The sequence below is a fragment of the Epinephelus lanceolatus genome, chromosome 9, assembly GCF_041903045.1.
Source record: "Epinephelus lanceolatus isolate andai-2023 chromosome 9, ASM4190304v1, whole genome shotgun sequence".
NCBI classification, from domain to species: domain Eukaryota; kingdom Metazoa; phylum Chordata; class Actinopteri; order Perciformes; family Serranidae; genus Epinephelus; species Epinephelus lanceolatus.
The window spans coordinates 16,709,400-16,737,158 of NC_135742.1; the positions used below are offsets into that span (position 1 = coordinate 16,709,400).

Here is a 27,759-nt window from a genome sequence, read left to right on the forward strand (position 1 = left end):
CAGGCAAGCAGAGAGAGAGGCAGTCAAATCAGGAGACTGAACCTTCCCTTGAGAGTCGGGGAGCTCTTCCACACAGGAAACCGTTTTTAGAAAGGCTGTACAATGTCCGACTTTGACAGCAACCCGTTCGCAGACCCGGACTTCAGCAATCCATTTCAGGTAGCTTACTTAGCTAACCAGCCAACATTAGCTAGCTAGCTAGCTAGCTAGCTAGCTAGCTAGCTAGCTAGCTAGCTAATGTACGCTTCAAAGCCCAATGAGGCCAGTGTTACTTTAGCATCCCTGCTAACTGTCTCAGCTAGTAACTTGACAGCTAGCTTGAGCGTTTCCTTGGTATGTGGCTAGGTAGCATAACGAGCTAACCATCGCTCACATTATTTATCTTACCACTGACGCATTATATGGCTGCTCACTTTGTAAAATAAGCTGTGAAGGATTAGCTATCTTGCTACTGCTGAGGACGTTGGTGTTTTTAACGTTGTGTTGACGTTTAAGCCAACTAAGAACAAAGACACATGATGTTAGCCGGCTAGCACTGCCCAGCGTCAGTAAACATTTGATGGCACCTGCTAGCTTGGTAAATAAGTTAGCTAACCGGCTTGTTAGCATCAGTTGGGTGCATTGTGTGCCCACAGTCATCTCTAAATGTCGCTTGGACGCAGGCTTAGGGGATTTAAACGTGTTGGTGGAGTTGTACACAGTCACAGCAGTGCTCCAAAATAAACTTAACTTTGCATCATTTAACACTGCATGCATAAACGTCGCACACAGTATTGGACCTTAATATTGTCTTGAAACATTGACTTCCTGTTCATCTTAGGACACCGATTTAGCTAGAAAAACATTAAGATTTAGGCTAGATGCAGGCATCAAGCTGTTTCTTTGTGCTACAGTTATGCACAGAGGAGTGTATTCTCCTTTGCAAGCTATCTTACCTTTCCTGCCAACAGTCTGTTGATTGCACCCTAACAGGACACCTAGTGCGTGATTTAAATGTTAAGTCCCTCCCCTACTTGCAGGTGTGTTAATCAGTGGGTGGAGTCTTGGTTGGAATAAATACCTGCAAACTGTTGGCTCTTAATGGCACATGGTGTTGCATGCACATCCTACTCTCTATGTCCACCGTACTTGAAATTAACAGACCCAGCGAATGTGTGGTCAGCTGTGTTTTTTCATACAAATAATAGGTTAAGTTACAACAACAATAAATACGCTTTTCATTTTGTGGCTGTAGTTTTTACCCCTCTAAATCTCTCTGTCCTCCTTTCTGTCCTGTAGGATCCTTCAGTGACGCAGGTGACCCGGTCTGCCCCTCCTGGTGGTCTGGAGGAGTATAACCCCTTCACAGACGCCAGAACGGTCAGCTTAACTAGTGTCGCCATCGATGAGTGTGTGCATGCATGTGTTTGTGTGCCTCTGAGTCATTGACCTCATTTAATCCACTACCCTCCTTCTCTCTTTCTCCACCTCTCAGTCACAAAGGATTTCACTGACAAAATATGACTGTGGCCTAATTACAATTTTGATTCAGGGTCTATCTTTTTGATTGCACAAATATTAATATAGCAGGTCTATGCTGGTTTACAGGCGGCCCCTGGGAATGCCCCCAAAGCTACTCCTGCCCCTGTCCAGCAGAACACACAGCCTGCCATCATGAAGCCCACAGAAGAGCCGCCGGCTTACTCACAGCTACAGGCTCAGGTACTGCTCACAATAACATCTTTATATATACTGACTCACCTGCAGTTTTATAGCACATGTACAAAAACTCTCTGTCTTTGTTTTTGGTTCACATTTCCTCTTGTTCTTCATATATTCATCTGATGGCCCAACAGCGGCGTAATGAGGTACTGTCTTACATGTGATGCTTTCCCTAACCTGTCATGTCACAGTCTTGAGTAGTGTGAATTCAGTTGTTGCCCTGTCCCTACATGTAGCTTTCCTCTTGCTGTTCAGTGTTAGAGCTAGTTCACTACTAACTGAAGAAGACGAGTGAGCTAACAGCTGATTGCTTTTAGGATTATAACCTTTTTTCCCCTTCCTAAACTAGCACACCTCTAAGCTTACCTGAGTGGAAAAACACCTTTATTACTTACCTTACTGGATATCATTACTCCTGTCAGTGAACTTTAAGAGAGTTTCTGTGTCTGTGTTAGGACCAAGCACGTGCTCAGGCTGAGTTGTTGAGAAGGCAGGAGGAGTTGGAGAAGAAAGCAGCAGAGCTTGATCGTCGGGAGAGAGAGTTACAGTCCCACGGAGCTGCGGGAGGTCAGTCGGTCACCTCATTCACTTGCTTACCGCATAAACCTCAGGATCTAAATGGTCATTCTGAATCAAAGTTAGATTCATGACAGTTTTAAGACTCAGAAAGTTGAGTTGGTTGAAGTTGGTTTACAATGGCAAGAACATAATTGCATAGTTCCAGTTGTGATAGTTGTCACAACTGGAACTATGCAACCAGTTGTAACATCATAACTCTCTGATTCATATATTATATACAATAATAATGAAGCATTTTGTCTGTCTAATTATATTTTATTTAATAATATGCAGTGATTTATAACACCATGGATTTTGGAATTTTAATTACATTTCAACCAGTATTATTTTAGAGTAGAAATAATGAATACATAATGGTTGTGTGAACCAAACTTAAACTTTATGGGAAAGCATTGTTCGGGCTTTTTCTCTGCTGCAAATTAGAATGATCAGTTTCAGCATTCAACTTTATTTTGTCCCCAGATGGCAATCTGTTTTATAGCAAGCAACATTACAGTACATAAAAGAACATCCAGTCCAGTAAGGGGGAGGAGGTGTCCTGAGTACATGGGTGGATATACACTACAGTGATGAATATTTTGGGGAGTTCCCAGGGTAAATAGGGGGAGCACAAAGACACAGATAAGAGTTCATCATCTGTTGTGTACGGCACGTCTCTTTTGCACCAGTGCTCATTCCTGTAGAGAAAAACCCCTTCGCCTTGTGATTTGCCAGTACCACTAATATCTAGTTCTAGATGCACCAGGTGCACCAAACCATCAATGGACAGTTCGGCATCCAAGTGTCCTTGATTGCCTCTAAATAGGCATCTCTGAATCCATGATGGAATTGAACATGGGGTTGCAGATCATCTGTTTTATTTTGGAGAGATTGTTCATTAGCGAGAATGATAGATGATCGTGATATACGAGAGATAGTTTCCGCAATCAAGACATATGAATCCCTGTTTTCCCCGCTTCCTGGTCTTGTGGTGCAGAGGGCCATAAAAATCTGTCTGATCATTCCTATGATCAGCAAATGAATTGAGGCACAAAAGGATTAGACTTGAGGGAGGGGCTGAGGAATTCCATTTAAAATAATTAAAATTTTCTGTGAAATACCTCTGTCATAAATGTTAGGGTTACCAGCCTCTTGGACACACAGCAGTTTACTTTTTATTGTACAATTGTGAGCCTCCAGCAGAGAAAAGGTCGTTCTGTGTGAAATGAAAATTTAGGAGAAGCATCTTTGAGCTTCATGCACGGTGGCTTACATTATCAGAAGGCAACTAGAAACTGTGAATAACTCTGATTAGAAAGAGTATGCTAGCACCAGTTTTAAAACAAACATAGAGTAGGTTTTCTGCTGAATGTTCCCAATCAGAGTCATCAAAATATTCACTCACACTCATACCTTACATTTACTGATTTCAGGTGTAGTGATCACAGCATCTATACATTGTTGTCTTTGTCCACACAGGGCGTAAGAACAACTGGCCTCCCCTGCCAGAGAAGTTCCCCGTTGGCCCATGTTTCTACCATGACATCGCAGTGGACATTCCTGTAGAGTTCCAAAAGACCGTCAAGATCATGTACAACCTTTGGATGTGTAAGTGGATCATCTGACAGCCTCCAAAAAGGGCAGTTACCTTCATTGTCATTTATTTTAATTCTGTCTCACACCTCCATCAGAGGTCCACGATCCTCAGAACACCTGGGTTTTCAAGACGAACCCACACATTGCATTGCAAAAGAAGCAACCTGCTCTGCAGCATATTTCACCACAGAATCATAAAAAAATATGTAAAAATTTGAGCCAGTTTGTAATCAAGCATGCTTGTCAACTCGTTCATCACAAAGACATTAGAAAACAAAGAGATTTTTATTTAGTTTGCTGAGCAGACATTATAATTTGTCATGTGCCTGTACTGAAATGGCACAAAATGTCTTTATTTCTGTTTTTTTATCAGTTCACGCAGGCACGCTCTTTGTGAACATGTTCGGCTGCCTGGCCTGGTTCTGTGTGGACGCATCTCGCGGTGTAGATTTTGGCCTGGCCATGCTATGGTTCTTGCTGTTCACTCCCTGTTCATTCGTCTGCTGGTACAGACCGCTTTATGGGGCTTTCAGGTAAGTAGATACATGGAAGATTACACCGCCTTCAGCAGCAGCTGAACGAAGCAGAGACACGTCTCTCTGTGGACAACCATTGTGTGATAAGGCAAAAGGCCGTATTTGCTCTAAGTATGAAACCAGTAAAACAGGTGGGCAGTCGACTTTGAAACTGCTGTTATTTCTTGAGGTTATAGGAGCTCATTCTTATCCTCTGGCCGTTTTCTAACTCTAGTATTACAAATTCCCTTTTTTTCTGCATGGGTAGGGTGCCAAGACAGACTTTCACGAGGAAATCATGTTTAATGACAGATGAATTAGTGATAGAAATGGACAAAATGTTTTATTTTATTGCCCCTAAATAGCTCTCTCTCTACCTTGCTCTCTGTCTCCACCACAGGAGTGACAGTTCATTCCGCTTCTTTGTCTTCTTCTTCGTCTATATCTGTCAGTTTGGAGTTCACGTTCTACAAACTATTGGCATCACTGGCTGGGGAACATGGTAAATATATAATTTTGTGCTTTTACTGACGCTGTACCCCTCATAGTGTGCACTGAAGTTCCCTCACATTGTCATTGTTTTGTTTTGCCAGCGGTTGGATCGCAGCTTTAACTGGTCTGAACACCAGCATCCCAGTGGGCATCATCATGTTGCTGATTGCAGCCCTGTTCACTGCACTGTCTGTGGGCTCGCTCATCATGTTTAAAAAGGTACGACAACCACAAAGTGCTCCTACGTGCCAGTTGCTGTGTTTAATAGTCTCTACCTGAGATGCAATAGCTAGCACCTCTTTAAAAACCTATCAATGACGCAAACAATTTAAACACTATCAGTAAATGTTTAGATTGTTTAGAGTGGACAGACGTACACTGACTAATATACTGATAGTGACAGGAAATGTGGGTCCAAGCCGCACTATCAAGATGGCAGGAATAAACAGGATACTGTGCGTCATAACTATTCAGTGCTTACGTTGAGCCAAATGTCAGAGTTATGATTAGCCAGGAAGTGAGCCATATGAATCATTCAGTGCTGCGAAAGGCCTTGTAATTGATTTAGTCCCAGTGAAACGAAAGTGAGAGCGTCTTTAGCTTCTGTGCTGTGATGTATTTTCCAGTGAAACTGAATATTTCAGCAGTGTACAGTCACATTAAGGATTTAAATGACATACTTCACATTTGATTGGACCTCTAAAAAGTGGGAGTTTAGGGCGTTGATGTAAACATATTTTTGACAAAATGTATTTTTCATTTAATCAGGTCTTTAAATCACTTGACTTGAATCCATCTAATTTTCTTCTCTGCTCTCCCCAGGTGCATGCACTGTATCGTACCACTGGTGCTAGTTTCGAGAAGGCTCAGCAGGAGTTTGCAACTGGGGTCATGTCAAACAAGACCGTTCAGACTGCAGCCGCCAACGCCGCAGCAAATGCTGCAACCAATGCTGCTCGTGGGGCCTTCAAACCTCAGCCATAAACTGAACATACCCACACGTACATGCACACACGCGCACACATACAAGCATACACACATTCACACACAAGAATTGAAGATGCACCACTCTGGCTCCACAGGCTCTCAGATCAAATTGATTCTATTTATGAATGTTGTTATGCTAAGATTGCCCTGCACACTCGCTTGCACACACACTTGCACCTGCTTAAAAAGTGCAAAGAGTCGGAGACCAGAGATAACATAGAAGTTAGTCAGATAAAGTGACCAGAGTTGTTCACCTTCACTTGAAATCAAATTTCAGAAACAAAAAAACTCTCCTACATTCTTTCTGTCTGCTTCTCAGTCAGATGACTGCTCACATCCCTTGAAACATCCACTAAGTGACTCGAGGTGTGCTCTGAGTGTGTGGGATTTCATCTCACGCTTTCTCACTCGCTCCTTCCGCTTTCCCTGTTCTTCTGTCACCTCGAGGTTATCCTAGGTCAGGCAGAGGTTCGCAGTTCTAGCATACCTTATTTTTGTCATGGTGATGACCTCCAAACAGCTTCCTGCCTGGTTAATACAGTACACAGTTATGAAAAGTGATAATCTGATCATGGTGTTTTTGCACATAGCTCTGTTGTCTCGGTCACATACGGAAAGTACAGTGTATGTTTGACTGCCTGGGCCTACGTGTGAATGTGTACTTTACTTTAAGAGAACTTTGGCTCTCACTTTTTTTTTAAGAATTCAGTCATTGACATCCGAAAGGTAAATTGTACCTTGTCCTACATCTGTGCTTCTATTCTGAGACAAATATCATCCAAGTAGAAATATGTCGGTATGTTCTTATTTAAGGACCCGCCTACAGCACCCAGCAGTGCTCCAGTGAAACCTGTCAGTTGAACAGTTATTCCCAGTTTGTGTGCTACTTTGATTGGCAATGTGGGCTGGATCAGCATCTCCGTGGCTTCCTAAGATTTGACAGCATGATAACGACATGCATGTTCAGCACAGTAACGGTAGCGGTTTCTTTGGCAGAGTCATACTGTCTGCTTTTCTCTGGCTACAGCTGGTGGCTGGTTTTGAGGGGAGGATGTTCGCCTACTTATTTTCCCTCGGTTGGGTTTCTGTGAGACGTGAGCTGTAAAGTTATTGCATGTCCCAGCGGCTGTGAACTGATTGACGATGTTTGGATCTAATTGTGAAGATGCACTAAACACCCAGGTCAGTAGGGTCACCAGTTCTCACAACAGACCTTGAAGAGTTAAGTTATGTGCTTTCATAGCCTCGGCCCAGTTGTTGAAGAATTTAATCTGGGTCAGAATGATGCAGATTTGGAAATTGGAAATACTTTGTGCCATTTTTTCAAAGCAACATTGGATTGGATCACCCTGATCCAGATACAGACTTTTCAAGATCACTAAGAAACACTAAAAGAGGCTACATATCACAGTGTAGGCAGCCTGCAATTACCACTTATCCCCATAAGTGTCGCCAAAGAGAATAAACAGATATGTGAGATTGTAACTTGAAGCCTTGGGGTGTTATCCCCATAAAACAATCCCCCAAATAGCTGTCAGTATCAGTAAGAAAGTAAGTATTTAGTTGATAGCCTAATAAAGTGCAAAATATAAATACAGTCATAAATATTTGACCATTTTAAAAGTTTAATTACATTTTGTTGCTGAAATCCACCCATCTTCTGGGACCAGGATGATCCTGATTTTGAACAACACGTACTGAAGGTTAGGTTTGATCCAGATCAAAACTGAAAAAGAAAAAGACTGGATTATGTGATATAATCTGATTTCAGAATCTTTTTTGAATGACCCGTTTTGCAGATTTGATCCAATCCGATTCCCCAAATCTGATCAGATTCTTTCTGAACAACTGGGCCCAGGTTCACTAAAGACAAGGTACAACATAAGAAACTTCCTAATTTCCCCTCATGTATATGTGACATTAACAGACTACTATGTGGCTCCATCTCAGTTGTTTTTTGTAGCCCTTCACTTGGTTAAAAACTAACGCTGCTATGAATTGGAGCGCCACTTGGTGGTGGACTCCTGCTGTCATGTTTCCTATTGAAAAGGACACACACTATTCATTCATTCATTCATTCATTCAATCATTCATTCATAGGAAGAACTGAGAGAAGTGAGCGGCCTTTTCTCACAGACGATGACCTGGACAGTGGTGAAAAATTTGATTTTTCTAGAGATTAACCTGCATACATGAAATAGTAAAAACACTGACACTGTGTATATGTACACAACATAGACTAACAGCCCGTTTGCATTTTTACAGACTTTTTTTTTTCTTCTGTTAATGTTACTGGCATCTGAAGTTTCATAGCCAAATGAACATTAAGATAACAGAGGATAGGACTTAATGCACATTCAGTGATATCACTAAGATACATTAATTTATATACAATAATAACAGTGTTATTCAGAACTAAGTTGTACAGACTACTGTCGCTGAAGTGAAATATGGAGGTGGGTTACATTTGTGTCGTGCTTTAGCACCTCTCATAGTGGTGGTGAGTGTGTGACGGCGTGCATAATCGATGACTGATGACTGGTACTGCTTTTATCACAAATGTACGGACTGAGCATTATCGTGGATGAAATACTCCTGCAAGTGTTACCAAGTTGAAGGTCAGTAGTTTGTTGTGAAATAATCAGTCTACATCTCGGCAGTATTTTTTTGTTTGGAAATATTATGTTTTTAAATTCATTGCACATTTCTTGTTTTACGTTGAATTTAAAGGAAAAAGTCAAACCTGTTTTTATTTATGGCGTAATTTAAGTCGTTTGCATTTCAATTTTGTTTGGTTTGATTTTACATTATGTATTATGTTTGTGTGGTTTTGTAATGACATGATCATAGCTATCAGCTAGATTTAAAAAGTGTTCAATGACTTTGCAACTTGACCCTGCAAGAGGTGTGTTTGTGTGGATGAGGATGTGTGAAGGACTGGTATGAAAGGCAACAAAAAAAGGACAAAAAAATCTCCCTCAAGTGTTATTCTATGTCCTGAAAAGCTGTGAGAAATCTACCAAATGTCCATATAGATTTGTTTTTAAATCTTGGTTCGTGACGTGCTCCCTTGCCATGTTTTACTTTAAATATTACACGACTTTTCTTTGCTACAAACACCCACATGATTCCCATGTATCTATAGGTTTAAACAGTCGTTACATGAAGCCATGCCACAGTGGGTAATTTCTTGATGTGTTTTGGCGAGCCGATCCGCAGTACGGAACGATGTATTTGAAGTCTGCTGACACAAAACTGTGTTTTTGACCTGTGACCATGTTATTTCGCTGAATCAGAGAAGAAACTCATTCAAAAGGGACACTTGTACATTTTGTAAAGTTGAAAATTTGATCCCCATCATCAATCACATGTAAAAAAAAAAAAAAAAAAAAAAAAAGATAACATAATGCACTCTTGTCTGGCCTTTGTTGCATGTGAAATAGTTTGAGTTTTGTATATTTATGGTATTAACATGAAATAAAATTTGAAAGAAATATTGGTTGACTTGTTTTTATAAAGTTATGTAACTTATCGGCTTCTTATCTGTGTAAATTATTGTCAAAAAATTCCTTTAACCAAATGCCCTTGCCAAATATTTGCTAAGGATTGTGACAGTGTTATAAGCCAGCCTTGTAAACCTTTAAAATCAAGCAATGTCTACTTATAACAAGACCCCTTGTCGTAGTTTGTGGACGCACAGGAGTTGCAAGTAGTTCAACCAAAAACTTGATGCTGATGCAGGTTTAAGAGCACTGACAAAATAAAAACTTGGCAGTATTAGCATCCAGATTTGGCCCACTGATATCTGATACCTGACCTTACTTTCATTATTACTGACATTTTTTCTTTGCCAATCTTGTCAAACCTGTTGAAGGGACCATTTTCTAATTCACAAGAAAAACACAATTTGATTCACAGTGGGATTTTTTAAGGTGCCAAAGTGCATTAATAAGCATCAAAACAGAGCTTGTTTATCAAAAAGAGTGTCAGGGGAGAATCCCTGTGACACCATGACAGATTTGCAGGCTAAACATTAATATATTATTAATGTTTGTTCAGTATCTGGCGCCTGGCTGACTGTCATTTTTGCCAAAGTGGCCTCCGTGGCAAAGCAAGTTGGGTATCCCTGCTTTAAGGTATCAACCGAAATAACCAGTACCACGTAGTATTGAAACTTCTTCAGTCAATCAATTCCTCCATTTGATCCTTTTTGTACCAGGAGATTGAAAAAAAACAATTTGTATGGTTCTGCTCACAGCCAATCTCCACAGACGCTCCTTGATTTAATGCTAGGTGTGATTGCTGCTGCTACAACCAGCGCAGTCTGTGGTGTGGTGAAGTCGAGCACAGTGTACTTTGAAGTTTAGTGTGCTGAGATGCCACCAAAACATTCAAAAGTGTGGCGGTACTACACACCTGTGGCATCTGGTGGCATTTTACCCAACTGAATGCTTACATTCAGGTGATGGTACTCCACTGATACCAGTATCACTTTAAGTGTACTGGTTTCGTAATTCTTAGGGTGTTTTCACATATAGTCCTTTTTAAATAAATTGAACGCAGTCCTCTGAAGAGCACCAAAAAGTGGACCATCAGAAAAGGGACTTAGTTTTTTTTTTTTTTTTTTGTTCACATTGTCAGTCCATTTGAAAAACTACTCAGTTCTCTTTCTGGTCAACTTCAGCTCTGATGGGGCCTCAGTCCTCTTCCTGTTCACAATATAGCCTATATATAATATATATTGACATAGTTTTGTTTTTACTTTGAAGTGACTTGCAGTGCAGTTATGAAGCCACTTGCTTTCAGGTGAACTCAGCGTTTCTGTGCTGTAGACTGTTTCCATTTGATGTATTCTACATTCCACATCTGGAGAAGTGCTGTATCTTCTGTGGACCAGACCACTCCTCATCCTGCGTCTTTGCAAGTGTTACAGGCTGACATGGTTTTGTCTGTGGTTTCAAGCGTCTTAGTGCAATAGCATGTGATCTAGAGGGTTAAATACAATGCCAAAGAGCAAAGAGAACCTGGAGCTTTGTGTTCAAAAGACAGGTTAAGTGAACTGCACCGTGGACTTGAAGAGTCTTGTGACCTCCCTCTGAGGGGTCTGAGTTCATATACACCCAAATAAGCTTGAATCACTGCCCTGAGTCTGCTTAGAGGGCTTAAATGATACCCAGCCCAATCCTGGTTAGGAAGCACTGGTTTAAGTTCCTGTTCTGCGTTGTCTACTTTCCATCTCTAGGTGTCAGTGTTTCTTCTCAGGAAGTCTCAGGAAAGAAAACATGGAAGAAAGAACTTCTGCACATCAAAGCAAAACAAAGCTTAGTAAAACTCAGAATTACTAAAGAAGGCCTGGTTTATTAGAGTACAAAGTACAGACTGTATCACTCCTCACACATATCACCCTCTCACACACATGCAGCATCAAACAATGTGCCACAATGCTGTTGCTCTTTTGTTAATGTAACAAAAACAGCCGACAGTTCAACATATTAATTTAAGCACAGACAGACTAGAAACATCCTCTCGATCCACTCGCTCTCACACTATAGTTGAATTATTGCACATGTCATCTACAATGAATAAAAGCAATCACATGATGTTACATTTACAGCAACTTACTGAAGCGTGGCGGGGAAAATGGAAACAAGTGTACAAAATATGAAGCGATGTGAAAGGGCCAAGTGCAAAACACGATATCAGGCGATCTCCAAAAGTACCAAAGAGGTCTGCCTTAATCATGGCAACGCTGATGACCCATTTTGCATTCATCTAGCAGAGGCTCAACAAACACTTTTAGAAAATGTTCCCACTTATTTGCGTCTCGGACATTTTTACAAAGCCAGATCTAGTCTGTGTGGTGTGCCATGATAAGCTCTGGTGCAGCCTGTTTTATCTTGCTGTGAGCAAACATCCCCTCACGAAAGTTCGCCACAGTGAAACATATGGCGAGGCTCTGTTCCTGCTCTGCTCTGTTCACACACTCTGCCGGTTAATAAGCTGCAAGGGACCCACAAACAATCTGTATGAGAAGGGAAACTCCCTTTAAAGTGAACAATCCTTTAAGTGGCACATGTGAAGTCAGCCAGAGAGTCTTACTGTCCTGCTGTGCCGCACAATCAGAGCATATGGACGCTAAGAAACCTCAGCAGTTAATGTCTGTCACACACGCAGACGCACTCCGCACACATATGCAAGCTGTTGTTGGGAGTTTTAGTGGACACATCTGCTAGTATTCAGTGGTTTGTTGAGGTTTGCAGGTGAACCGTGTGAATGAACATTATAATGACAGCCTATAAACTGTGCGACTGGCAGTGTTTAACCTGTCCACTACCAATTTCTCCAACTAATCTCCTGCTATTCCAGTACAGTGTATTTTTTTAAGGCGAGAAATATTACAAAAATAAACAGTAACTTGGTTAAAAACATTGAAGAAGTCTACAGGTAATGTTCCTCAGCCTGCTGCAGTACCAGAGCCTCAAAGCTGTACAAGGGAAATTTTTTTGCCTTTGTCTTGGTATCATCAGGTAGGCGAACCCCATGCCTAAGAATTTAAAAAGCATTTACCAAGGCTTGTATGTTCTTAACAAACTCTTTCAGATTAATCACCATCCTTCCTCCACTGAGATCTACAAGCGTCCACCTAAGAGAAATTACACCACCGATGATTTCCTGGAGTTTCCCGTTGTTTCTGAAGGCTCACAGCAAGCAGATCAGACTCTTCCCCTCCTCAATCTCCTCCTGAACCTTGTCGCTGGAGGTGGCAATCTCAGCCTGTGCGGACAAAATAGCACACAGGAAGGATCCCAGCGTGCCTCCTATCGCTGTGTAGAACGCCCAGCCGAGCGAGCACTCAGCCGGCCTAAAGGGCAAGGCCTCGGGGCCGCAGTAGCCCATCACCTTCTCCGAACCCCAACCGGCAGGGTACAGCATGAGGCCCACCATCAGCAGCAGGCCTGGAGGAAGAGCAGACGACGAGACAATGGGTTTAGTCACGTACATGTAAACATGGGAAAGCACAAACAGATCCTGGTGCAGCTGCAAACATGATGACTCAACTCTGGTGAAGAAGACGTGTAGTTTTCAACTGACAAGCAATTGATTTGTGGTGAGAAGAAAGACCCTGTTGACTGCTTCCATAGTGATGTCACACAATGATAGATTACCTGCCTGACAGACCTGTCCGGCCAAACACACCTGTGGGAGCTCATTGTTGTAGTAACATGCAAAAAGACTTGGAGAGGTCTGGTTGGAATATCCGACCTCCAACTAGGAAAAGTTTGATGGAACGCCACTAGATGTTGCCAACTTGTAAACTCAACAGCGACTCAGAAATTCCCTAAAGGCTGCAGCATGATTATAAAACATACAATAGGCTTGTGTAGGCGTGTGACCACAATAAACTCACAGATCCCAGATTATTAGCACTAGCTTCTGCAGAATGAGATGTAGCCGTTTGGCTTCTTGAGTTTGTCAGTGATTCCTCCCTGCTTCTCTGAGCTCAGGCACCGGAACATGTGGGTCAGAGGACGCACATTGTGTGGGAACTTCCAGTTTCCTTCCTTTTTAACTGGCAACTTTGAACGTGTGAGCCCAGAGGAAGCATGGCAATAAAAAAGAGCATTTGTTTATATGTCTTTTTGCTTGTTTTTAGGGTGAAATCACCATGTATACTTTGTATGCAACAGACTTACAAATTTCATTATCAACACCACATATTTGTTGCAAACAATTTGCCCTTTGACCTCTATTTTGCAGAAATCATAGCAGATCTTCACCTTGTTGTCTGTGTTATGTTAGCAAGGACTTTTTTTTAATTTAGTATGGTTTCGTGACATTATGATATGGTTACAATAAAGTACAATATTTTGCACATATATACACACAACATATTAGAATTTGAAAGGAATACAACAATAAAGCCCAGGACTTATTTCTATTATTGTCTCTTGTGTTCCACAGTCCACCAGTCTTTATAGACACAGCCCAGGCTTCAGTGTCTGACATTAAAGGTCCCATATTACGCTCGTTTTCAGGCTCATACTTGTATTTTGGGTTCCACAAGGACATGATTACATGCTTTAATGTTCAAAATGCGTTGTATTTTACTCATTCTGTCTGTCTGAATATACCTGCATTCACCCTCTGTCTGAAACGCTCCGTTTTAGCACCTGTCTCTTTAAACTCACACACTCGAAAAAGCTCTGTCTGCTCTGATTGGTCAGTGTATCCGGGTCTTCCACCTCTCCATTTGGCAGCATCCGTGCTCTGTTAATGTTGCCAAATGGAATGACTGTACCAGCACACACTATCTTTATAGACTGTTTTAATGGAATTACATTACTAGGCAACAGCTTGAGACCATGTTTATTTCCTGTCAGCTGATGTCATTCACATACACCTACAACAAGGGAAATATTGAAGAAGGAACGGTCATGACGACAGTGACAGCGTTGGAAGAGCCAGACTTTGGTGCCAGTTGTGTTGTTGTTTCAAGTTTGACTTAAGAGTCCTATCACCAGATTGAAAAGCACACATTAGTGATGCTTACTGACATTTGATGTTTGATTTTTTTTTTTTAAATCTAAATATGGTCCTTGTTATTGGTCTCCAAACGGATCACGACTCTGTCCATCAGCTGCATCTGAGCCTCTTTTGGACAGAGCTATGGTCTGTTTAGAGACCAATAACTGGGAAAGCATATTTAGATATTTAGATTAAAAAATGTCAGTAAGCATCAGGTAATGTGTGTGGTGGAATCTGGTGGAAGGATTTTTCAAAGTTAAAACGACAAAGATATGATGGGTTATAGTGTGATTTACAGTGTCCGCCCCATTGACTTCAATAGAACTGGCACCAAAGTCTGGCTCCTTGATTGCTTTCACTTTCATCATGACCATTCCTTCCTTTGTATTGTCCTTGCATTACAACAGGAAATACAAAGGGACTCGTTTAGAGTGTTTATTATTCAAGTTTGACACAGTATAGTAGTGGCTTTACAACTTCACAGAAGTCCTGACTGCCTGTTTAAAGTCACAGTTTCTGAATATGTACAGTGGGCATTTCTCTGTGGATTGAACAGTACTTCTATAGCATCTATACCTGCTTTATATTAAAAAAGACTTGGCAACCTGACAATATGGGATCTTTAAGAGATATCAGAAAGTTGAAACCTGTGAATTCTGATTTCAAGTCATTAGTCAGCAAGATTTCATTGGTCGCTTAGTCGCATAAAAAAAAAAAAAAAAACGTGAAACTCTATTAGGAGCTGTGCCTTGTCAAAATAAATCAAAACCTATACGACTGGAAATCCAAAGTGTGGGATCATCACACCTTCAACTCAAACCATTGTTGCCCTGCCCAAAATATATAATTTAATAATTAAATTAATATCTTAAACATGCAGGTGATTAGTCGACTAATAGCCCTAAATGACGACTATTGGTCGACGAAGAAAATTCTAAGTCTGAGGCAGCCCTACTAAACACACACACAGATAGATGTCTCACCTCCAATAGCCTGTAGCAGTCCACAGATGTTGAATATGCTCTTCTTCAGGATGCTCTGGAAGCACAGGCTGAAGATTGAGATACAAGCCACTCCTCCTAGCACTAACATCCCTGCTGCCAGAAACAACATGGCACCCTGCCAGAAGCCACTGGCCACTTCCCCAAACGTCCCAGCGTAGGGCCCGCAGCTCACCCCTATCCCCCGTGACCCGACGCGAAGGCATCGGCTGTAGAGGCCGAGAGACGGCCGGTACTCCCCGGAGTCCACTCCCTCCCCGCTCTCGCTGGAACGAGGAGATCCCAGCAGCCAATCTGGGCTCATGAAGGCAATGAGCTCAGCAAAGGCCACTACAATACTGAGCAGCGTCCAGAGCATGGAGCGGCATGTTACGATAACATGGCACATGGCGTTAAATCTTTCTGAGGTGGTAACAACCAATGATAAAAACAAAATTCTTGAAGCTCTTTAAATTGACAGAGCACTAATACTGGGGAGGTTAAATTCCTTTCCTTACAAAGAGAACAGTCCGGTACATTCCCTGTTCTGATCTTATCCTCACTGAGCAGATGTTTTTCCTCCTCACGGTTCTTTCCCCTCTTCTTCTTCTTCGAGGCAAGGTCCGGCTTTGGTCATCCCAAACAGCTACAATGCACCGAAGCAGCTTCCCTCAGCCATGATACCCTCTGAAAGCACACCTACGGACACAGAGACACACAGGATCTGTATAAATATTTGGAAGACACTGACGTATATGAGGGCGAAGGAGGAGAAAAGAGAGGCTTAATGTAAGAAGGATAAGTGGCTACTGATTTCCCATCCACTATGAATCATGAAGCTCTCTTGTGTTTGTCCCACAGGATGTCTTATTTGTACCATTGTCATCAAATAGACCCAAGATCGTCCCACAGGGCGCTCCTTCACATTCACTATCAGCCAGCTGTGAGTGTATCATGAGCCACACTTCCAGATGTCTGCTGGAACAGCCGAGATGAATCACACACTCAATAAACACACACACAACTGAGAGTTTAAACTGTCGTCATTTTACTCACGATCACTGGGCCTTTGTGTGATTGATTTTATCTGCAAAATGACAGAAGCCTTGTGTGTTTTGCCACTGAGCAGCTGTCAACATGGATCAGCGCAGAGCTCTGTTACAGCATGCCGCATTTCACAGTAACACAAAGTGAAACATGCTGGATCCTCGCTGCTGTGGTGAGCACACACACGACACCAACTGGAGCTCCATCATTCAGTTCACCATTCAAAGTGCAGACAGAATAAAAATCTTTGTTCTTTATTCAACAGCAATCAAAACCTGATTACAAATAAACTGTAACCTGTAACAGATGACATTTTAAGAGCTCTCAACCCTGTGTACATGTGTGTGAGTCACTGTTCAAGCAAGTGTTGAGCAAGCGTGTATAGGTCCCAATCAAAGTGATTGTGATACTGTTGCTATGTTATGATTTAGTTGCTGTGGCCACACTGGCCTCGACGCAGCCGCGGCCTCATGGGAGCAACGAGGTTTCTCAGAAGCCCTCTGAGGTCATGATCCAGCAGTATGATACACACAGGAAAATATGCGGGATCTGCTTTAAACACAATGAGGTCAACTCTGCTGTCTTGGTGGATCTTACTGGTGGAGTCAGAAAGGGTTGACGGGTCAATTCAACCACATTGCAAAGAGTATTTGTAACTTATCTCTTGTGGTATCTAACCATGCAGATACTGTTGGTTTTAACTGGTTTTGAGATATCCGTCTTTGAGATTTCAGGCCTCCGCCCCAGTACAATGGAGTCGAACAGAACTTCATTCATCATGCTTACCCTGATAGCTTGACTGAAACAGCATTTTCACGTATTCAGCTTGACATTGTGTGATTCTGTTGTGGAGGAGGGGATTATTTTTGTTTTGTTTTGACCTAACAGGTGACGTACGTATCTCTTGTTGCAATGTTTGTGTCCACTTCTGTTGCCTTTATTTTTAATAAATTAAACTATATTACTGGCTCTGGAACACAAAGATTATGTCCTTATTCCCGATCCCACCTACAAAGCTTGGTCGAAGGCTTCTCCAATGGGGAAAACAGCCCTTAGCAAGCACAACACCTTACCTACGGACAGTTGAAATGCTGAGCAGATCAGAGATGTGGGCGATTTAAAGTTCTGGAGACAGGCTCCTGAAAAATATATTTAAACTACTATTACCACCTTGGGATTGTATGTGACAGCAAAGTTGACCTTTGACCTTTTGGATGTAAACATTATCACTTCACCATTTTATCCTGTTCGGCATTTGTTTGCAATTTTGCCATAATTAGCGTACAAATTCTTGAATTATGGTCAAAAATGTGTTTTGTGAGGTAACAGTGACCTTTGACCTTTGACCATAAAACTCTATTTAGTTCATCCTTGAGTTCAGGAGTACCACTGAAGAAATAATCCTGTCGAACTGTTGAGAGTGATGTTTGTGGATTAGGATCATAACAGGATTTTCTTCAAAAGTTGCCATTGAAATATTTCAATGTAATTTTTCAAAATTGTCCTTCACCTCCATTGTTCTAGACTGGGGGAAGAATTCTTTGATATCTCAACATCTGGGAACATTTGTTTGGATTGCATGACACCACTAGCGGTAAGTGAGAAGTAGGTTTTTGGATTTAGGTGAAGCAGCTCTTTAAATGTGTATCAGTCTAATAGATTCATAAATTTCACATAAAAGGGAACGGAGGCTCGTTAATCTGATAACAGTGGACTGCTCTGTCATGTTATCGCTCTAATTCTTGCTGAATGTGTCATTTGCTTGGTGATGAAAAGTTCAGCACAAAAACATTCATTTAGAGTTACAAGTCAGTCTCATGCCCCGAGGTGAATGAATGTGGTATTCGGCTACACGTAACCTCCCCGCCTGCCTCCATTCAGGATGGTAAATCATCCCAGCACGTCTGCAGGGAATGAACACTGATGCTGTGTACTGTCTGATACGATCTGAGTCAGTTCAAGGCAAAAACACTTCAGACATTTCCCTGGCCACAAAATAAGAGCATTATCTCATGCGGCTAAAAAAGGCTGACTGATTCATCTGAGGTCGGGGTCGAGTAGAAACCAGCAGATCTGGGTCATAATAACAAAGTCACAGGCGTGACAACATCTGAGGAGTGGAGCTATGAGATTTGAAACACTTAAGATGCGGGTGTAATTCAGTTCAGCAGGATTCAGTCATGTCTGCAGTTCATGGTTGTGTTTTCAAGTGAAGAGGTTTGGTGTCCTTCAAGTTTGTGCTCAGGTTTGCTTTGTCTCAGGTTTGACAGTGATGCCTATCTGTAACATTCCCAGTCAAGTTCGTCCCATTCCACCTACTTTGCTTGAGCAGAATTTCAGAAGCACGTATCTGCTTAAAATTAACTTTATCCTCATTCCACAATTTTGCATCCTAATTAGAGATTTCATGAACTCTCAGCCAAAATACACTGCCTACATATAATTACCCAGCATGAAGATGAACTGAGGGAGTAAATTTCAGTTTCAACTGAGCTGAAAGTTGTAGCAGCAGAATAAAGAAGCTACAGCGACACAGTATACGATATCAGCCAAAAGGGAAATGGCAGAAATAAACAGGAAGCAAACAGGAAGCATCAGTGTCTGTCTGACAGCCTCTGAGGCACAGACGTGCATTGTGAGGGAGATATGTCATCCTATCTTCTTTCAATCTAAACCGTCGATCCGCGCACAGGTTTCTGAAAAAAAAAATCATAAAAGGAATGTCTGCAGAGACATGTTTGCAGTTGTGATCCTACTTCCAGGAAATTACAGAAAAAGTATGTTATCATCAGGTATCTGAAGTGTGTTTATGAGTTTGAGGATGGTTTGGGGTGCGCCTTGTTCTATTACAGTCCTTGAGTTTATTCCAGGCCTCCTCACAAAACAATGGCGCTCCTTATTGTTATCACAGTTTCCATTCTGCAGTAGGTACAATGGTTTCACACAACAGCACTTGCTTAGCCTGACTCACCACATTGACAGTGTTTTACCACTATTTATAGCAACCATGACAATACAGAAATGCATTTTTTTCAGTGTGTGCATCCTGAATAAACATAGGTGCTGCATGTTTGTTTGCATGAGTTTTTTTTTTCTCCAGCCACCCAGGCTTCAGTTTTAGTTTCTCTGTGGAGTCCTCTGTTTAGAGCTGATTATAGTCCATCCAGGCCAGGCACAGGGCTCTCTGTTGAGACTACAATGCCCTCAAATTAGCAGCTCTGCCTCTTTAAACTACAGGGATGGAGCCTAAACATGCCTCGTTAAGGGAGTCAGCAGGCACCTTGTGTGATCTCCCCACAGCTCTTACAGGAAATCTCTTCGCTCGTACCTCATCATGGCTCTCTGTAGTCTCACCGAGGACGACACTCGGAGGGAGGTGAAGGGACTTTTTCTAGTGGGGTAAAGTGCAGAGCATTTTGAGGAAGTACTTTGACAATAACATAGTGATTCAAACACCCACAAGAACCCCTGATAACAACTTTGTTGGGTACTACAAATGATTATCATTACTGTTCAAATGCAACATATTGGCTGACAATATTTTTTTCTTTTGAGTATGAGGCCATGATTATCTGCTGGAAAATGGTGGATAGCCTCCTCCGGGTTGGGAGAGATGGACTGCTCCAAGCAAAGGAGCTCAAGTATCTTGGTGTCTTTTTCACAAGTGAGAGTAACATGGAGTGTGAAATATACAGGCGGTTTGGCAGGGCATTTCCCTGGACCATCATGGTGAAGAAGAAGCTGAGCTGGAAGGCAATGCTTTCGATTTACCGGTCTATCTACATTCCAACCGTCACCTATGGTCATGAGGTTTGGGAAGTGACCAAAAGAATGAGCTTGTGAATGCAAGCACCACAAATGAGTTTCCTAGGATGGCTGGGCTCAGCCTTAGAGATAGAAGCTTGACACCCAGACGGAGCTTGGAGTAGAACTGCTGGTCCTTTGCACTGAAAGGGGTCAAGTAAAGTGGTTCGGGCATCTGATCAGGATGCCTCCTGGGCACCTCCCATTAGAGGTGTTCGGGCAAGTCCAACTGGTAGGAGGCCCCGGGGCAAACCCAAAACACTCTGGAGGGATAACATATATCTCATCTTGACTGGGAACATCTCAAGATCCCCCAGAAAGAGCTGGAAAGCATTCCTAAGGAGAGGGACATCTGGAGTACCTTGGTCAGCCTGTTGCCCCCTGACCCGGCCTCTGATAAGCGGATGAAAAAGGATGGATGGATGGTAAAATGTGTCCCAACATACCATTATAACTGAAGCATTGTGCAGCTGGCCTAAAAAATAAATTCCAGATGTAAGGGAACATGTTTTCTTTAGAACAGACATCAGCAAAATTTCCATCATCATCTCTTCTTCAGTAAAAATGAAATGCAAAAAATTGTCATTCAAACTAAAATCGTGACTCAAATCCTAACATCTGTCTATATGATTTTTTTTTAAGTTCTTTTCTGCATATCATGCAGCTCTACTGAGTTTGTGTATGCGTGCATGCTGCAGTGTATCTTAGTGAGCAGAAAGGTCACTACATCCTGAAACTGATGAATACTTTCCGCTTGTTTGCTGATTGTTGAACAGACTTCTGGGAAAGTGCTTGAGCAGCGCTGCCTCGGGCAAGGTCAGGATTTTCTGTGTGTTTGTGCGAGCGCAGAGAGAGAAGCGTTTTACACTTCACGGCACATCAGACACATTTCGAATTATGACTTATTCATAACCTGGGCGATCAAGGCGCTGTGGGTGAGAGGTCTCTGCCTCCCAGTTGCTTTTGATAGATATGTATCTTCAAACTGTCAGATCTTTGTTACTGCAGCTCTCTGTGCGCCTGTGGAGTCACCGTCATAGATACACATCATCACCAACACTGACAGATCATGGGGTCTTATGCTTCTTTCATGAATCCTCCGCGATGCTGAGCCTGACTGATGATACAGGAGATAATGCTACAAGATGAAAGCAATAACGTGGTTCTGCATCTGATCTGGACCTGCTCATTCCCACACCGCTCTCCTGTCCTGACACAAACCAAGCCTGCCACACAAGATTATATGCATGTCGTGAGGGTCTGAGGCCAACTCACACACAGTTTTCCAATCCTTCATTCAGCGAGCCAACATGAACAGTCTCCTTGCTGCTATGAGACAAACTTTCTCTCGTGGAATTTACAAAAAATACAATCCACGGGCTGACAGCCAGCCATGTGGACTACACGTTTGGCTGTGAAAACATGTTGGCCAAGCAGCCAGTATGCTCAATAAAACTTCTACTAATGAAGCGTAACATCAGTTTGAGACGAGCCCTTTCAAGGCCCCGGACGTAGCCGTGGATATGAGGCAAATGTGGGTCAGTCAGTTGGCCGTTAGTTAGAGGAGCCCGCTGAGTAGTAAATCTAGAGTAATTGGTCTGAGATATCAGCAAAGGCTCTGGTAACATGCCAAGGTGCTGAGGTAATGAGTGCTGGCCACTGTAGTCTGCTCTAGAGAGTGAAAGTGAATGAGGACTGAAGGTGGGTGGCTGAGAGATCCAGTTGACCCAGATTGTTCTAGAAAGAGTTTAGAAACAGCCGAAACAATTCCATACATAAATATAAAACTTGTGAGAGATGATGGAAATGCTTTTGTTTATCTAGAATGGCACGAGCCTGTCCCTGTTTAGGAAAGCGTCTTTGAGCTGTCGGATCACCCACCCAGATCAGATCACCCCCCAGTGGATCTGGGCTGGGAGGACTCCATTAGCTCATTTTTTCTTTACGCACTGATCCTGAACCAGAAACCTCAAACCAAGGCAATCTGTTCCCTAAGCTGCTGCGCCTGGTCTGGTCTGGTCATGCAGCTGGACCAGCCAGGAGGAAGGCCCTCAAACCAAAACCACATAAAGAGGCTGCTTCACCATTTTCAGGGCTACACAGATGCTCAAACAAAATGTGGACACTGAGGAAAGCACAGGCTGCTGATGAGGGTCTAGTTCCCCTCTGTATCTCCGAGAATCTGGAACACAAAAAACCCAGAGATAGGGATGTGAATGGACAACTGGTCCAAGTTGAGATCTATATTAGAATCAAAATCATATGCTTCTGAGCTTGTCAATTCCTTTCATCAATGCTGGCAAGTTTTTCTGATAGTTTCACTTTGCAATGACGTCAAACTAATGTGTCTATGCTGCTGGAAACTTGACACAAGAAGGATTTATGGTGTAGAGGAAGAAACAGTCCAAAGCGTGGCTTCCTTTTTCCTTCCTTTCAGTGTTGCTTGTAATGCCTGTAAATGACAATTTCAAGTAAGGTTGGACACACCAGCAATATGCTCAAACATCGTTCTACCCAACACTATGCCAAGTATTAGACCCTCTACGCATGAGTTTCACTGCTTCCCAACCGAGCAGCACGTCCATTACAGAGGGTAAATATCATCTGTTATAATAACATTAGCACCACGCGGGCAGGGTTGGTAGATTTTTTTGCTTTGACTACGAAAAATGCTGTACAAATATTATCTCATTTCATCTACGCTGTGTTCAGCCTCAGAAAAATCGTGTAGGCCTCCTTTTTTTTTTACACCCAGAAAGAATTGGACCGATCCTCTGAATCAATAATGGCATTAGTATCAATAAAATCTTATAATTTCCAACACCTAATCTCAGGGAATCAGGAAAATACAAAACCCTTAGAGATATGAAGATAGTATGATACCAGTCAGAGTTGGGCAGGACCAAACATATCCCACTCTCATAAAAGAATGCAGCCGAGCTCCAGGTGAGGCGAGGGAGAATGAAGCACTGTAGCTTGAGTACTGAATGTACACCTCCCACACAATGGGAGATAAAACTACACCCTCAGCTCTCGATTTCTCAATCAACTGCCTATTAATTTTCAAGGAAAGTCTTCATCAAGACTTTGTCCTGGCATGGCGGAGCAAATGATGCAACAGCAGGCAAGCCATAACACCTAGCCAGAATAGAGACACCCATGCCCTCCAGTGATTCCTTGTAAATTTTCATGTACTGAACAACAGATCGACAGAGAGCTCTTCTTTGCCCCTGGTCTGAAAGGCAAGCTTGTGAACTTGTGAAACCCAAACCATGACTATACCATCAGAGGTGAAGCGAGAACAAAGCCTTCTGGACAAAAATGAGCGAACGTGCGCACCAAACTAATGAGCTGTACATTATGACTCCCTTTGATTGTCACACCTGAAACCCGTAGCCTTAGGGGAGGCAAACATCCACCTGCTTTCACAGCATGATACAAACAGAGAGATAGCAAACAAGTGACTCATGCAAAAAACATACAAAGAGACACAAGATTTACATCAAGCTTTCTCAACCATCCCAGATATTATGAAATAACCCGGGCTGCTCTCGTCATGAAACTCTTTCTTGCTAACCATAACCATGTGAGCCACTGCTTTGGTAGCCCTCCATAAACAGCGAATGAAAGAGGAGAAAATGTTTCCCATGGATAGGCATTCACCACAACTTGTGTCTCATTAACTTCATCCAGTGAGTGATGGCGGCCATCAAATGCATGTTTGGTGCTCCAGAGTTAATTTAGATTTATTTTACAGACCTAGATTAAACACTATAAAACAATCCAAGCTGTAAAAAGCCATTAAATGTTATTCTCCGACTGTGTATAAAGAGTGAAGACGTGCCAGCAGTTTGAGCTTTCAAATACAACCAGGGGGCCTGAGGTTTCAATGACAATAAGAGGCCCCGAAATGTAAACAGCAAGTCAACAGTGAGAAGCCCTCCAACAGTGTGCTGAAACAATACAGCCCACTTTACTGACGCACAAACATAAAAACAAATACACACCCATAAACCGTGAAAGGTGCCAGCCTGTGCTCACTCGTCCAGGGTGTAATTGCATCAAAACGCATGACTTCCCCAGAGGAAAGTACGAGCCAAGCCCGTTTGTGCGCATGTGTTTGTGCATGCATGTGCCAGAAAGCCTGAATAAAGTCGGCCCTCTTCATCTGGTGCCACTCAACTCAGACAAAGGCCGCACAAAGACATGCCGACACCGGCCCCCTCACTCACTCTCCGGCTCTCAAAGACATGCCACCGTCGGCCCAGAATGCACTCCTTCATTCTCAAAGACAGACCGCTGTGGCCCCTAACCTATTCAATCTGTGCAACACCCCGGCCCCTCACTCCCCGCGCTGACTCTGTGGTGGCCCCACAGCTTCTGACGCACAAAGCCCCTCAGTGACCCTCACATTTCACTTGCACAAAGACAGGAATGACATGGCCTTGCTCTGCCCCCCCCCCCACCACCACCACCACCCCACCCCTCACTTCTTCAGCTCTCTCATTTGTTTCTACAAAGATGATGGATGAACACACAAACTTTCTTCTCTTTCTTAACAACTCTACACCGTCCCTTTCATGATGTGAGATGTTTGAAGGACCTCATAGGTATTCTTTGCACATTGACGAACAACTGATAGCTGCTTATACTTCCTATCACTTCATTTAATTTAGTTTTTAGATCCGGGCAGCTACTGGTTCCCACTGTTCCTGCGACAACATGAAAACTTGCTGACACATGCTAGTGATAGGTAATCCATCAATACAAACATTGTGTCATCGCTATTTTGCCACAAAGTGGTAATACTGTTGTGAAATCTGGTTGTTGGTGCAATTACACGTCTTCCTCTCCGACATGAGACCGCTGCATTAACAAACTAATTTGGCACAAGCAACACACTTTCTTCCATTAAAGGGGCACTTCACTGATTTCACATCAGAAGATCAGTTTGTTTGTTGTAAATATTAAGATCCATTAATGATAATTTGCAATTTCAGTGGCCTCCTAGAAGGAAGAGAATCCATCAAACAACCTAAATCAATCAAAACAAATCTACAATAAGCAATAATGTCAAATGGACAAGTGCAGTCAATAGAGAGCAGATCTCCACCAGGGAAACTGCCCGTGCTGAGCGCAACCACTCTAGACAATCCTTTAATTCCAGTAGACGTGTTTAAGAAGCTGCCAGAAGCTCAGAAAACAACTGGACTTTCAATGGTATTAACTTCATCTGTAGGCTACAGTGCAACAAAGTAGGAAATAACAACAATTAAAACAGACAAAAAAGAAACCATTTAACTACACAGCCTGCTTACATACTTACCGTAGGAGCACAACTATGACGGAAAAATGACCAAATCAACAAAATCTGCAAGTCTACAAAATCGGGCAAAACACTCCACTTCTGAAATGCTCCCAGTGTGGTATGATACAATGCGGATGACAGAACAAAACAAAGTTGCAGCCGGGACACTGAGAGCTGCGGCAGGTGGAACTGTCCTGGCCAGCTCACTAACAGTCAAAATGGCGGCGAATATAACATCTCTTAAGATGCCTAATTTTAGCAGATCATAACACATCGGGTATGGAAGCAGCAGCTGCTCTGCTTCAAAATGAGACCAAACTTTTCTATGGAAGTCAATTTTTTAGCAATGGCAAAGGACAAAGTACCGGCTGCACCAGACTATGTAAGATGTGTTGCTTTTAGCTGAGCAGATTTTTTGGAAAACCTGTGGCCTCTACTGGCTGCTCAAGAGGAGTGTGGAGTCAGCAGTCAGTGACGGTATAAGACAGTCAATAAAACAGGTTTTTCAAAAAATTGTGAATCACTGCAACCATGTGAGATCTTTGGGCATACAGTCATAAATGTGCGCACAAAAAATTAGGATGATTGGTCCAGTAGTGTGCGAGATTAACTCCAAACAGACAGACACACCCTCACACACACACAGCCGAACGCATGATCCTTTCCAGACTGTCAGTGAGTAGTTAACAGGATAACTTATACAAAACTATTTGTATGGTTTGTTTGTGTCTTTTAAGTGTTATTCTTTCTTACATCCACTCATAAATCACAAAAATTCCTTTTTGTCTCACAACTTTCTGCTGATGTTCAAAGCACATTTGCACAGAAAGAGAAAAAAAAACACAAGAGGCAGAGCTTCCAGTTTAACTAAAGTTTGTAACCCTCAATAGATCCATCTGACATATTGTCAAGACCATTTTTTTGCATTCACTTACGAGCACAGCTTTTTACAACTGGAAAAAAATCTCCCTCTGCTATCACTATCACGTAGCTCCATCCAGTGACACGTAACAAGTTTGCACTTGTCGTCTGGGGGTTGTCAAAACTCATTCTAGGAAAAGTAGGCAGGTTAGGGCAATCACAAGTCAATTACAGCATAAGTGCAGCGTAAAATAAGTCTTGGAATTTTACTGGATGTTAAAAGAAAGTAGATTTGCAAGAGTATAAACGTTTTTAGGTACTTTCTGAGAGATGTTGATTCCCTCCTCTCATCACTTCACTACGGTTTGTCCTTGAACTCAGCGAGAATTAACACTGCACGTTTTCCTGGTTTTGTTTAGTTTATGATGTAGCACCACTTCCCCTCTCTGTGCAGTGTGTATCAGGCGCAGAGCTCCATGGGTGGCTCACACATGGATGGACCTCCTCCCTGCACTTCAAGGACACGGGCTTGTGGTGGAAAGAGAAACTGAGAGAACTGCTGAGTGGGCATGTGTGCAAAGACAGTTATAAAAGTAATAAAAACAACACAAAAAGTGCTGTATGTGAGGCTTCTGGTGGAGGTGATGTGTCTAATAAGGCACTGTGCTGTGATGTCAAACTGCTGCCAGATGTTGTACCTGAACACAAAGCTGCAGCTGGAGATATCTCACCTTCTCTCAGTCTACATCCCTCAACAAAATAGCTGGGTTCAGGTGGCTGCCTCAGCACCAGAATCAATGGAGCATGCAAACTTAAACTCCTTAATAAGAGCTGTCAATAAACACTTGTTTGAAAGTAAAAGCTTGATTCTCAGAAAAATATTAAATAAGTTAGAGGAACTTTAACCTTTGAAAGACGTCTTGCATGAGTGTGTCAGCCCAGTTGTTCATCAATGACACTTTCTGAGTCATATCTTCAAGCCAAAGAGGAGATGTGTGAAAACAGTGTCTAAAACACCACATTATGTGTCCCTGTCGCATTGTTTTCTACTCACTTGAAGTCAAAGTGGAGAGATTTTGCAGGCTCAGAGGTGAAGAAGCTGTCCTTTGTTTTGAATCGCCGCTCCTCTTCCCGGTGCGGCCCGAGCGCTCATTCACTCGAGTCTCCTTTCTTCGGGGACTCTTTCCTTCTGCCCTCACATAAAGCCATCCCACTACCATCTGACGTCCTCTTTTCTCCTCCCTCCCTCTTTCCCTTCCCCCACTCCGTATGACCGAGAGAAAGAAGAAGAAGAAAAGTTGCAGAGATGATGTGAGAGATGATGACGAGTTCCTGGATTCCGCGACTCCGCTTCCCATAAACGCCTCCAATAAACGCGTCGGGA

The 27,759-nt window shown here is 42.5% G+C and overlaps 2 protein-coding genes across 3 annotated transcripts; one reads left to right on the forward strand and one right to left on the reverse strand.

Moving 5' to 3' along the window:
* The first annotated feature begins 20 nt into the window (after positions 1-20).
* Positions 21-9,343, forward strand: LOC117252441 (secretory carrier-associated membrane protein 1-like). 2 transcript variants are annotated; one of them, XM_033619328.2, is made up of 10 exons: positions 21-159; positions 1,279-1,359; positions 1,588-1,701; positions 1,836-1,847; positions 2,157-2,268; positions 3,739-3,867; positions 4,229-4,388; positions 4,771-4,872; positions 4,964-5,081; positions 5,685-9,343. In XM_033619328.2, exons 1-10 carry the CDS (start codon positions 103-105, stop codon positions 5,844-5,846), a joined length of 1,047 nt encoding a protein of 348 aa, XP_033475219.1. In that variant the 5' UTR covers positions 21-102; the 3' UTR covers positions 5,847-9,343. The 2 variants fall into 2 exon arrangements, with proteins under 2 accessions (XP_033475219.1, XP_033475220.1); XM_033619329.2 differs by lacking the exon at positions 1,836-1,847.
* LOC117252069 (LHFPL tetraspan subfamily member 2a protein-like) lies at positions 7,038-27,608 on the reverse strand. The gene is made up of 3 exons (XM_033618742.2): positions 27,430-27,608; positions 15,359-16,054; positions 7,038-12,805 (listed from the first exon to the last, which is right to left on the reverse strand). The coding sequence occupies exons 2-3, from the start codon at positions 15,762-15,764 to the stop codon at positions 12,549-12,551; spliced, it is 663 nt and encodes a 220-aa protein (XP_033474633.1). The 5' UTR covers positions 15,765-16,054; positions 27,430-27,608; the 3' UTR covers positions 7,038-12,548.
* Between the last annotated feature and the right edge of the window lie 151 nt (positions 27,609-27,759).

What these genes read in the sequence shown, in the direction of transcription:
- LOC117252441 (XM_033619328.2), top strand. Translation starts at nt 103, where the DNA reads ATGTCCGACTTTGACAGCAACCCGTTCGCAGACCCGGACTTCAGCAAT. An exon ending in CCTTCACAGACGCCAGAACG is followed by an intron (nt 1,360 to 1,587) that starts GTCAGCTTAACT and finishes GCTGGTTTACAG; the next exon opens with GCGGCCCCTGGGAATGCCCC. An exon ending in CCGCTTTATGGGGCTTTCAG is followed by an intron (nt 4,389 to 4,770) that starts GTAAGTAGATAC and finishes TCTCCACCACAG; the next exon opens with GAGTGACAGTTCATTCCGCT.
- LOC117252069 (XM_033618742.2), bottom strand. Translation starts at nt 15,764, where the DNA reads ATGTGCCATGTTATCGTAACATGCCGCTCCATGCTCTGGACGCTGCTC. An exon ending in ACTGCTACAGGCTATTGGAG is followed by an intron (nt 12,806 to 15,358) that starts GTGAGACATCTA and finishes CTCTTCCTCCAG; the next exon opens with GCCTGCTGCTGATGGTGGGC.